We start from the raw sequence: 12,266 nt of genomic DNA, 5'->3' as shown, positions 1-12,266 counted from the left end.
GTTCTGCAGTTTCTGAGTATATGTTTAATTGGATACATCTAAACACAAACCAGTCATTGTATAAAAAGTATACATGGCACTTCAAGATGAGAGACACAGTAAAATAAGGATGAAATGAAGTGGTATTTTCACGGACTTAGTATGAGCTGTGGAAGTTGCCATCAGGCAAACGTGAAAGGCACCACACACAGTCAGTGAGGACCCCACAAGAGCATGGAGGCTGGAACTACATAAGCACACACAGCAGAAGTATTTAATGCCTGGAAACAGCCAAGTCCTCAGCTGAGGTAGATCAAGAATACAATACCAAGGTCTCAGGGCAAAATAATCGCAGGTGGTTCTACTAAAAGCAATTACAGGAAATAAAGAGCAACTGTTACATAAATAAAATATTATAACAATAAATAACAGAGAGCAACAGTTACATCTTGCCAAGAGTTTTCTAGTAGAAATTCAGCAGGGATTAACAGAAGGATGAAAATGTGTATTAGAAATTAAAACTGCCATTTGTGTTTCATGACAACGATCTTAAAATACTGAAGGTAGCCTATTTATAAAGGTGCATCCTGAACACTGCAGGTGTTCAGCAGTTCTCTCCAGGCCACTCTGCCCTGCCATTCCACATGCTAATTAGCATCTTCATCCAGCTGGGCGTCTGAAAAGGCCACACGCCCCTGCTTCTCCCAGATTCCCAGCTGCAGCACTGGGGATTGGCCTGGTTTGGTGCTGAGGCTGTGAGCTGAGGATAAACCAGCTTAAACGATTCATTGATGGTGCTTAGCAGTCCCCCTGGGCTCTGAACATTGTCAATAGCATTTTAAAGGGTTAAACACAATTTTCATAACTGGACAGGAAGTCAAGTTATGCCCAACTTCTCACCCATACGACAGACAAATAAAAGATAAAATGAGCAGGAACCCGAAGCCCAACAGCCTTTGCTGTTGTCATGAAGCTCAGACCCCATTGCTTTATGCACATCTGTAAATCAACAGCAACCTTTTTACCTTTAAAAGATTAAAAGCACAGAGACGGGGCAGAGACACAAGACAGGTGGGTGTGGGTCCCGAGGACAGGTACAAGTCCCGAGGGCGAGGACGTGGGCAAGGGCGAGGAAGAGGGCGAGGGTGAGGGCAAGGCCGAGGATGAGGGCGAGGATGAGGGCGAGGGCGTGGATGAGGGCGAGGATGAGGGCGAGGGCGAGGATGAGGGCAAGGGCGAGGATGAGGGCGAGGGCGTGGATGAGGGCGAGGATGAGGGCGAGGATGAGGGCGAGGATGAGGGTGAGGGCGAGGATGAGGGCGAGGGTGAGGATGAGGGCGAGGGCGTGGATGAGGGCGAGGATGAGGGCGAGGGCGAGGATGAGGGCGAGGATGAAGGCGAGGGCGAGGATGGCACTGCAGCGGGACTGCCGCCGGCAGTCAGAGTGAGAACTAAATGCCATCTCACCTGACATTCTACGTAACAAAGCAGAATCACTCAGTGAGACGTGAACCTACATCATACAGGACTGCAGCAGTCTGAGACTGGAACAGGCCACACCTCGGGAGACCAGGATGTGACTGACAGATGACTGACAAAAGCACAGATGCCCACAACAGTGATTTAACAACAATGCACTCAAACTTCATTCATTTACCTCACACACGTTTCTAAAACAGACTACGAGTACAGTACCTTAACTGTAAAAGAACTTTAAAAAGAAAAATAAAAGCTTTATCTTCTTGTCTTGCTTTAAAACTTTAGAAGAACCAGTGAGTCAGGTTACCCGTATAATGTAACCCCAACAAAGCAGTCAGCATTAAACATGACGTCAGCCAATGAACCACTGACACAGTTTTTAAAAGACACATTAATATAATTCTGTCACTCTTTTTATGGTTTAATGACACATTCAAGGCTTTTAAATAAATAAAAATTAATGTCCAAAATGTAGCAAAGCTTGAAAAATATCATATCTGACCATGACGCCCCGAGCCCTGTTCAGTGTCATCAGTGAGTGCAGGGTCCTTGCCTCAAGGACCCCAGTGGTGACCTCAACAAGTGCCCGAGTGCTGTGTCTGCTGTGTGTAAATGCACAGGGGCTGTTTCTCCCACATTACTGTGCCTGTAAGTAACACGCATAGCAGTCTAAATGAGCAACTCACAAATCTGTGGCAGGCATCCTGTACACAGCATAAACACTCACTATATTAGGAAATAAAGAATAACAATAATCTTATTATTAATCCAAGAGCTCCTGAATTCCTGTTTCATTAATGCTCATTTTCATCGAAAGAGCTAACAAGCACAGCATAAACATGGTCAGTGTTCATAAATGACCACCAGAGGGCCCCTTTCACCCATGAACACCATAAAAAAAATGCTTTTTGAGTGTTTCATTCTGTGCATGAGCCATAAAATTTTACAAGGTGATTGAAATTTCACTTTAAAGGGAATTTTGTTTCTTGTAATTATTGTGATAGCCAACTATACTCTAAAACTACACATCCCAGAATGCCCTTCTACATTTATTAACTTCACTATGTAAGTCTTCACCTTGTAAATTTAAAAGTAATTAAAATAAAACTCAACCGAAGCAGGCCGAGCTCTCCAGGCCCTATCCGGCATTGCTGTGACTCCTCGCACCCACGACACATTCCTCAGGACCCACAAGCCTGGGGAGACACACATAGCTGTCCATGGTTGTGCCTGATGGGGCCTTCATGCTGTGACAGCAGCACTTATACAAATATAAACAAACGGAGCTGGTGAACACGCTAGTTGACGGCACTTAACGAATATATATATGAAAAACTCAAGTTGACACAAAGTATAAAATACATAGCAAAAAAACACTGATAGATAAAATTTATAGTTGAATGAACTCAAGGAAATAACTGAGCTCATAAATAAATGCATTCCTAAGAGAGGAACGGCACAGAAATATGGCAGGTGAGGAAATGCAAAAATAAAATAAAATAAATGAAAGTGTCCTCTGTCTGAGGAACAGAATGAAAAGATACAGTAATACTCCAAGTTGTAAACACAAATCAAAAATGGCACCTTTGAAATGTGTCAAAAAACAAGATTCAAGTACATCCTGTGAAAAAGGTTTTAAAAAAAGTGATGTGTTGATGGCACCGTTTACCCCCCCCCCCCCCAGAAAAGAGAAAGAAAACTCAAAATATACAAACAGCACCAACAGAGATAGCAGATCACATATGTACAGTCCATGGAAAATCAATCCGACCTAGACTATAAAAGGATGATTTTTCTGCAATGGAAGAGAGACTGAGTTTAAATGTCTAAATCCCTTCACATCAGGCTGGACGAATACTATAAGATAAAATCAGGACGAACTTAGGAAAAAGTTTGCCTTGTCAGTTACTGATGGTGCTTGCATATGACTATACAATATGTATGGTTCTCTCTCAGCTGCACTCCAAGAGTCTGAGGACGTTGCAAACAATCATCGGTCTCCACCTGCAATTTGCATATTGAACATCTGCACTGTCCCCAGTGGGACGGGGGCCTGCTCAGACACTTTATAAGCTCTCAACATGACCAGCTAAAACTGTGATGCATAAATTAACAACATTCTGCCTTTATACAGCACCTCTGACTGGCACAATGTAATCACTCCCGTATGGAGTCTTATGAAGCATGTGTTTGTACACAAACAGCAAAACAATCATTTACACAAAGAAAGTTTTTCGTTCTGTCCGACACCAAATAACACAAATGTTACATTAGTAAAGCTCATATATAAGCATTATAGTGTTATTTACATGGATAATGTTCGTCAACGATATAATTTTTTGTTAGCTTTTTGCTGCAATTTAAAAATGTCATGAACTTCTGAGAATTGTAGCCCCCAGATTAGCTTATACAGACCTTCAGTCTGTTTGTTTTAGATATTTATCTTTAAAGCAATTAAAACTCAAACTCACACATGGAATGTTCAGGTTACCACAAAAGCCTCTAAGCTAATATTTGCATTTAAAATGACATCACTAGTTACTCTGATGTGGTTCTGATGAGAGTGTGATCCTCATAAGGGAGCTGAGAGATGAAAGCTGGCTCAGTGAGACAGCTCTTCTTCTCAATTTCCTCTGAGGATATAATGAGCAATGTTTAGGGGCCTCTAGGGGCCCAAGCAGAGCCTGCAGGGGAAACAGGCCAGCTCCTCAGTGAGTCAGTAGGCCTTGGCTGTTGAATAACTCTCCGGTCTTGTGGAGAACCCCTTCAGGCCTACCCATTATGGCGAGCATGTGAGGAGGCGTAGACGCAGTCCTTGGGGTCACACCTCCCATGGGGCCCCTGAGGGCCGGGTGACCCCCGCAAGCCCACCCCTGGCAGAAATGGAAAGAACACTGTCACGACATGCATCGCATCACAACTCTGTGGTTACAAAACCTGCTGAACATCATGAATGTACAAACAAAGGTAATGCCATGGCAAACGCACAAACAAAATTGAACAGGACCAACTCTAAACAAAGGCAAAATCAGAACAAAACATGGATGCAGACTTACAAATGAAACACCAGAGTACACTCATGAAAAGTAGAAAACACCAATGAGAACTCAGACAGAATGACACAAGGCAAACTTGCAAACAAAACAAAACGGCAAGGCAAACCTAAAGACGAAACAAAATGCCTAGACATACAAACAAATCAAACATCTGTGCAAAGTCCCAAACAAAACGAAACAGTTTGGTAAATTAAAACAAACAACAGGCAAACTCTCAAACAACAGAGCAAATTTACAGATAGAATAAAACAATAAGACACAGTGAAAGCAAAGCAAAACAAACCAATAAGACAAATTCGCAAATGAAATATCAAGGAAAATCACATAAAGGCACAAATGAAACAGCAGGTAATGCTATAAAAATGCAAAAAGGTCCATGACATAAGCCAAGCTTATGGCAGCACTACTGCTTTGAATAAAATACTATTTAAATGATTCAGTGCTTATCTGTGTTATGAATCACTAGATGCCTTCCCAGTTAATAAACCAAGGCAGTCAGGCTAACTGATCATCAGAATTCTTCTAATGCCAGTGCTGGAATTTCAGACATTTCCAATTTTATGAGACATTAAAAATGTATGTCCTGTTTCCAAGGTTAATGTGGATTTTGTCTTAACTGGAATGTCATTATACGACATATCTGGTTCTGCCCTGTTCAGAATAAACATTCAGTGGTCTTAGTACATTTTAATGTTTGTACATCTATCAACAGCGACAAAGGGAATGGGAAGTATGATTTATGTTTATGATTTAATCTATAATTTGAAAAGCAAAGTTCATTCTGAAATGAGCTAAAGCTAATCTGTCATAGTCGACAGTTCCATAGTCGAGGTTCTACAGTAGTAAAGGCATGACGAGAGGAGCTGGTGGCTGTTAATTTCCTGTGGATGTGCCGTATACAGGCATGTGGACCCGGCCTGTATGTCAGTGCCACTGTGGATCCTTACCGGGTGGTCCTGGGACTCCGGGAATGCCCAGACCCAGCTGCCCTCTCTCCCCTTTCTGTCCTCGGTATCCTGCAGACAGACACAGCGCCCATGGGTCAAAGCGGCCAGGCCCAAGCATGGAATGGGGTTTAGTGGGTTAGTGCAGACCATCATGTCAGGTCACATGGCAGAGCACGTACTCCTCAGTGAATGGTACACTCTCATTACTGCCGCGGCCCAGTCCGGGGCCCTCATGACTGTAAGTATGGCAGCCGACTGCTCCTCTGAGCACTTCCCAGCTCTGCATCCACTCAGCACAGCCTCCGCAGCCCCTCCATGCAGACGACACGTGCCACAACCACATGGCAGGTCAATGCAACTCGCAATAAATATGACTGACAGCATTCTGCCAAAGAACCACGCAGCATCCCAGGGAACGCAGGGCTACAGAGGTGCCAGACTGCACATCTCCGTAAATGCAGGAAAGTATGTTGGGCATGGTGCGCTAACAGGTAGGTGCGCTAACAGGTAGGTGCGCTAATAGGCAGGTGCGCTAACAGGTAGGTGTGCTAACAGGCAGGTGCGCTAATAGGCAGGTGCGCTAACAGGTAGGTGCGCTAATAGGTATGTGCACTAACAGGTAGGTGCACTAATAGGCAGGTGCGCTAACAGGCAGGTGCGCTAACAGGTAGGTGCGCTAATAGGCAGGTGCGCTAACAGGTAGGTGCGCTAATAGGCAGGTGCGCTAACAGGTAGGTGCGCTAACAGGTAGGTGCGCTAATAGGCAGGTGTGCTAACAGGTAGGTGCGCTAACAGGTAGGTGTGCTAATAGGCAGGTGCGCTATCGGGTACATGGTGCACTAAAGAGCTGGTGTATTAACAAGCTGGTGAGCTAAAGTGGTGCACTGAGGGGTAGGTGTGGTAAAGGGTAGGCGGTGCGCTAACTGGCAGGTCCGCTAACTGGTACATGGTGCACTAAAGGGCAGGTGCACTAATGGATAGGTGGTGCACTAACAGGCAGATGGTGTGCAAACAGGCAGGTGCACTAATGGACATGTGGTGCACTAACGGGCAGGTGTGCTAACAGATAGGTGGTGTGCTAAGGGGCAGGTGTGCTAACAGATAGGTGGTGTGCTAAGGGGCAGGTGTGCTAACAGATAGGTGGTGCGCTAACGGGCAGGTGTGCTAACAGATAGGTGGTGTGCTAACGGGCAGGTGTGCTAACAGATAGGTGGTGTGCTAAGGGGCAGGTGTGCTAACAGATAGGTGGTGTGCTAACGGGCAGGTGTGCTAACAGATAGGTGGTGCGCTAACGGGCAGGTGTGCTAACAGATAGGTGGTGTGCTAAGGGGCAGGTGTGCTAACAGATAGGTGGTGCGCTAAGGGGCAGGTGTGCTAACAGATAGGTGGTGTGCTAACGGGCAGGTGTGCTAACAGATAGGTGGTGCGCTAACGGTCAGGTGTGCTAACAGATAGGTGGTGTGCTAACGGGCAGGTGTGCTAACAGATAGGTGGTCTGCTAACGGGCAGGTGTGCTAACAGATAGGTGGTGTGCTAAGGGGCAGGTGCCCTACATATGAGTGGGGGAGGGGAGGCAAGGGGGCAAGACTAAAGAGAAAGCAGTGCCCAGCTGTCTCCGTCAGGGTGGATGGAGGTCATGACACTCCAGCCTGAGTGAGACGCTTCTCAGGCAGTAGGAGCTGGTCACTGGAGACAGCGCCTCATGCTGGCTCCAACAAGGATGTGCAACTGTGTCTCCACACGCAATGATACACACTTACGCAGAACGAAACACACTTATCCACCGTATCTCGGTGACAGCCCTATGCAAAAATTACAGTGCAAAACAATAATTCCACAAAAAAAAGAGTCAAAGAGTTTAAAGGGAATATTACTAAAACACCCCCAACAATAAACGAGAGTGAGGTGCCCAGTGTCAGCAGGGCTGGTGTTGTCTTCACTCATACTATTGCTGTTTACTCACTTTTAATTCTTTAAAAAATATAAAGCCAAAGTGACTGTGTAAAACCCACATGCATAATGTATTACACAGAAGATGAATGTCAAATTAAAGGTACCCTTTCATGTATCACATTAAAAGTCCCCTAAAAGGAGGACAGTTGTGGTTTATTAACATATACAACTTTAATACCTTCATAACAGAATGATATTCAAAAAGCAGTTTCTCATAGATCCGTCACGCCACAAAAGCAGCTCCAAGTTGTGGGCTTCACATGTATGTTACAAACATGAATCCCGTTCCTTTAGCTTACACATGCAAATACATTTATGTATGTAGAAATCACATGACGATGCACGTTTCCAAACAAAAACATTTCATCACTAAAAAAAACATAATCTACAGGGAATAAACAGAAAGACCGAGTGCCTGCAAGTGTCAGGTCAGCCTCACAAACACGACGATTTCCTGGAACAGAGCAACAATCTCAGAGAAGAACATTAAACAGAGGAATGTGAGATGCAGGGGAGGCTTACGAGATGGTAAGCAAGCCGGTCACCTTCCCGGAGTTATCTGCTGCTGTGCCCCACCAGCGTGTAAACTCAGCAGCACAGCGGGCCGATGAAGCAAAATGATAAAATAACAATACAGAAATGTATATGGAGAGGAAATGTGGAGCTGCAGAGAGAAGGCTCCGCAGGGCATCCTTCAGCAGACATTCGGAAGCTTCCTTTGGGGGTGGTGAGGATTCTCAGAAAGGAGGGCTGGTGTGATAAAAAGGGGGGGGGTAAACCTGGGACAGCAGCTACGCTTTATTACTTTTTTGTTTTCCCATTTTCCAAAGGGCAGTAGACAGTTATTGTCGGACGAACACAAACATACACATCAGCTCTGTGACGCTGCAGGCGGTGAATTTCAGTTCTGACAGTAATGACAGACGTGCCGCTGTCACAGGTACATCTCTGGCGTCAGGTTATGCACGCCTGTGTAACCAGGCGAAAACCAGGAGTGCCCTGTGCTTCATGCAATGGCGCAGTTACAGTGTGCTGTCAGGGAAGGCAGAACCCACACTGACTATCCTGAGGTAGCTGTTTGTGCGCTACAACACAAGACACTTTAATTTGTTACATAGTTATAAAACACACTAAACACGCTAATGGTTTTCAGAGGGAAATCCTGTGATGGTATGGGTCCCCCCCCACAGGGGTGACGCCGATCTGGATTGAGTCCTCTTCGGGTCGGGCAGAGTGGCTAGTCCATGCAGGAGTGCGATGCAGGGCTGCTGTGTCTTACTGTCACCCCCATGGGAGAATAAGACCCCTCCCCCCACGGTCCGGCGATCCTGTGGGGGGCGTGTTCCTCAGGTCCGTTCCTGCCAAGCTTTTTGATAACTAAACCCTCATGTACTCATTTCAGGGTGGGAGGAGGGAGGAGCGTCAATAAGGATGCTGCTGTGACTATCCATCTCCTTCAGAGCACTCAGCGCCCCCTATTGGTGAATTCAGGGGAGCTCCTTTCCCAGCCCACAGCGAGAGAGACCCTGGCTTCCTGTGGCCGTTTAAAGGCAGGGGCCTGGCAGCTGCGCGACACCGCCAGACAGCGGCCGGCTCTGAGCCAGAGGGTGACACGCTGGGGTTAGATGCAAACTCAGCTCCTTTTGGGGTTGGGGGGGAGGTCACTCTGTTAGGGAGCAGGGCCACAGAGGGGGGGCACAGCACCGGGGTTTAGGCTGTCGGCCTACCTGGGGAGCCAGGTTGTCCTGGGGGCCCCGGGAAGCCATCATTGCCGGGGAGGCCTGGGGGCCCCGGGGGCCCTGGCGTCCCGTGACGGACCTGTGCCGCGAGGATGGCAGCTGGGGTCTTTGTCTGAGGGGCCTGACTGGACCACAGCTCTGCGAGACAAAACAGTGAGTCAGGAGGAGGTCAGCAAAGGGCTGTAATACTCTGATGGGGCAGAGGGGGGCGCCGCTCTCAGTACCTTCAAATACTCTTAATACTTCTTTCTGTATTAATTTCCTGATTTCCTCCACAGTGTCGTCATCAATCTGTAAGGAAAGAGAGGCAGTCAGTTACGGCTCAGGGTTCGGCACAGCCCTCAGCACTGAAACACCAGGATGGGACATGGGGAACCCGGATTTGGATGCTGCCGGCCGAGCCCCCCTGCCCCCCCATCCTCTGAGCTTTTGACTGTAACAGCACATGTCATGAGGGGATAACGCGGCGAGATCCTGCATCGCACTGGGGTCTAGCCCCACCGCACTGGGGTCTAGCCCCACCGCACTGGGGTCTAGCCCCACCGCACTGGGGTCTAGCCCCGCCGGAAAGGGCATGCAGGCGTTGGATAGATGCCTGCAGCCCTGCAGTCGTCCCTTCCGGCATCTTCCTGACTGCGGCAGATAACGGAGCCCTTCCCTGGGGCTGTTCAACATGCTAACGACCTCATTCATTACGATCGTTAGGAAGCAGGATTAGCTGGGGAGGGAGACGCGACACTCATGCTAATAACAGTGTAATCGGGCACCGCTCTGCCCCCCCCACTGAGCCCCTGCGCCCCCCCGCTGAGGAATGCCGTCATCTTTCAGCGAATTCTGGGGCCCATTTCCTAAGAAACAAAGCACTGCTTCTGTTTGTACCCATTATACCCCAGCAATGTGCCTCTTTTCATCTTGCCGATACATGGCCTCACTGTCGCCATCTATAGGCAGGGCTGGTAAGGACATGGACACGGGAGAGCAATAATCGGGATCACTGTCCGTGCCTGTGTGTCTGTCTGTGCCTGTGTGTGTGTGTCTGTCTGTTTGTGTCTGTGTGTATCTGTGTGTCTGTGTATCTCTGTCTGTGTCTGTGTCTGTGCCTGTGTGTCTGTCTGTGCCTGTGTGTCTGTCTGTTTGTGTCTGTGTGTATCTGTGTATCTCTGTCTGTGTCTGTGTCTGTGCCTGTGTGTCTGTCTGTGCCTGTGTGTCTGTCTGTTTGTGTCTGTGTGTATCTGTGTATCTCTGTCTGTGTCTGTGCCTGTGTGTCTGTCTGTGCCTGTGTGTCTGTCTGTTTGTGTCTGTGTGTATCTGTGTATCTGTGTATCTCTGTCTGTGTCTGTGCCTGTGTGTCTGTCTGTGCCTGTGTGTCTGTCTGTTTGTGTCTGTGTGTATCTGTGTATCTCTGTCTGTGTCTGTGTCTGTGCCTGTGTGTCTGTCTGTTTGTGTCTGTGTGTATCTGTGTATCTGTGTCTGTGTCTGTGCCTGTGTGTCTGTCTGTCTGTTCTGATCCCATGGGGCTACACTCCAGAGATGGGCTGCGTCATTAAGGGACAGGAGCAGTGGCTGTGGCCGGCGTACCAGTAGCGTCGGGGGACCTGAGGAACCCAAAGTCCCCGGGGGGCCGGGGTCTCCTCTGGGGCCCGGGGGGCCGGAGTCGCCTTTCTCCCCAGCCTTTCCTCGCTCTCCTTGAACTCCTCTCTCGCCAGGAATGCCGGGCTCACCCTGCATCACAGAAAACACTAGGTCATCCTCAGCAGCTGAAGTGGAAGAGTTAAATATACAATTATTCTGGAATATTTACTATTTATCTTTTTACGGGAATGAAGCTTGAGACACAAAACATTCATAAATGAGTTCTTGCATTCAGCCTTGAGGATGTGTGACAAATTCAAATTAAGATCACAAACATCACTGATACAAGCAGTCAGATTTAATCACATAAAGAAGCATCACATTTAAATGCTACCCATCCTTCCATCCATCCATCCATCCATCCATCTTCCAGCTCTTTACCCTGGGCAGGGTCATGGGGGCCTGGGGGCCTCACAGGGCACAAGGGTGGGTGCATCCTAAACAAGATGCCAGCAGATATACACCCTTAAGCTAACTTTGAATTCTGCCTTAAAACAGTAACCATGTATGACCCAGACCCAGACAGCTGGCCAGCCTATCATGTCACACACTCCCAGGGGCATGTCACACACTCCCAGGGGCATGTCACACACTCCCAGGATCATGTCACACACTCCCAGGGGCATGTCACACACTCCCAGGATCATGTCACACACTCCCAGGGGCATGTCACACACTCCCAGGGGCATGTCACACACTCCCAGGATCATGTCACACACTCCCAGGGGCATTTATGTCTGACTGAGCTGCTGCACCTTTCATACATTCAGGGACAGAGAGAGAGAATGAGGGAGGAGAATGAGGGAGGAGAGTGAGGGAGGAGGTCCTTACGCGTTCTCCCTTGGAGCCTCGGTCGCCGGGTCTCCCAGTCGCTCCCTGTGGTGAAATCACATGTTTATCTGCAGGAGTCACTCCACCTGGCACACAAATGCTACGCTCGGGGGGGGGCAGAGCAGATTTATAGCCGGATCTTTGAAATTAACTCCTAACCCCCACACTCAGTGCCATCCTGGGCCCCCACTAGCCCCACCCCACCAGAGAGACCTGTCCAGTCATGTGACAGCCCCTGCTTTCCTTGCCAGTTTGCAGCTGGTGACATTCCGCATGTCAAGAAAAGGCAAATACGAGAATCTGACCCATAGGTGGCATTTTCAGGAACAGGAAGCTGTTATTTCTGGGGGGGTATTCAGGCCACGCCTCCGTTTATACGCTGCTGTATTGCCGGGTCGGGCCATGGTTTGCATGTGAAGGCTCTCCGTTGCCCCCTCCAGGCTGAACTCTTTCCTCCACCTCACTACACTGCACCCTCAGCAGCCTCAGCACCGCTGGGAACGTCTTCACAGTGATTTCCTGCAAGATTACAGCCAGCCACGCGGAACAGAATCTGGCAAGGTCTGAAGTGGATGGATCTCTGCAAAAAATATTCTCATCTCTACGCTTTTATCTGTGTCAGCCAATTCCCAGAACGCTTGATGGAAGGT

At 48.1% G+C, this 12,266-nt stretch overlaps 1 protein-coding gene across 6 annotated transcripts in view; it reads right to left on the bottom strand.

Annotated features, from left to right (window-relative positions):
- Position 1: 1 nt before the first annotated feature.
- LOC111855101 (uncharacterized) overlaps positions 2 to 12,266 on the bottom strand; it is an 82,464-nt gene continuing 70,199 nt past the window's right edge. For all 6 annotated transcript variants that reach the window (XM_072709362.1, XM_072709360.1, XM_072709361.1 and 3 more), the window contains 6 exons: positions 11,617 to 11,661; positions 10,732 to 10,875; positions 9,378 to 9,444; positions 9,142 to 9,291; positions 5,462 to 5,530; positions 2 to 4,331 (listed from right to left, as the gene is read on the bottom strand). In XM_072709362.1, the coding sequence (XP_072565463.1) occupies positions 4,231 to 4,331; positions 5,462 to 5,530; positions 9,142 to 9,291; positions 9,378 to 9,444; positions 10,732 to 10,875; positions 11,617 to 11,661 (576 nt within the window). In that variant the 3' untranslated portion in view covers positions 2 to 4,230. The remainder of the gene's footprint in view (positions 4,332 to 5,461; positions 5,531 to 9,141; positions 9,292 to 9,377; positions 9,445 to 10,731; positions 10,876 to 11,616; positions 11,662 to 12,266) is intronic.

The sequence above is a fragment of the Paramormyrops kingsleyae genome, chromosome 3 (genome assembly GCF_048594095.1).
Source record: "Paramormyrops kingsleyae isolate MSU_618 chromosome 3, PKINGS_0.4, whole genome shotgun sequence".
NCBI classification, from domain to species: Eukaryota; Metazoa; Chordata; class Actinopteri; order Osteoglossiformes; family Mormyridae; genus Paramormyrops; species Paramormyrops kingsleyae.
Note: the sequence above shows the minus strand (reverse complement) of the source record. Positions and strands in the feature narration are given on the sequence as shown.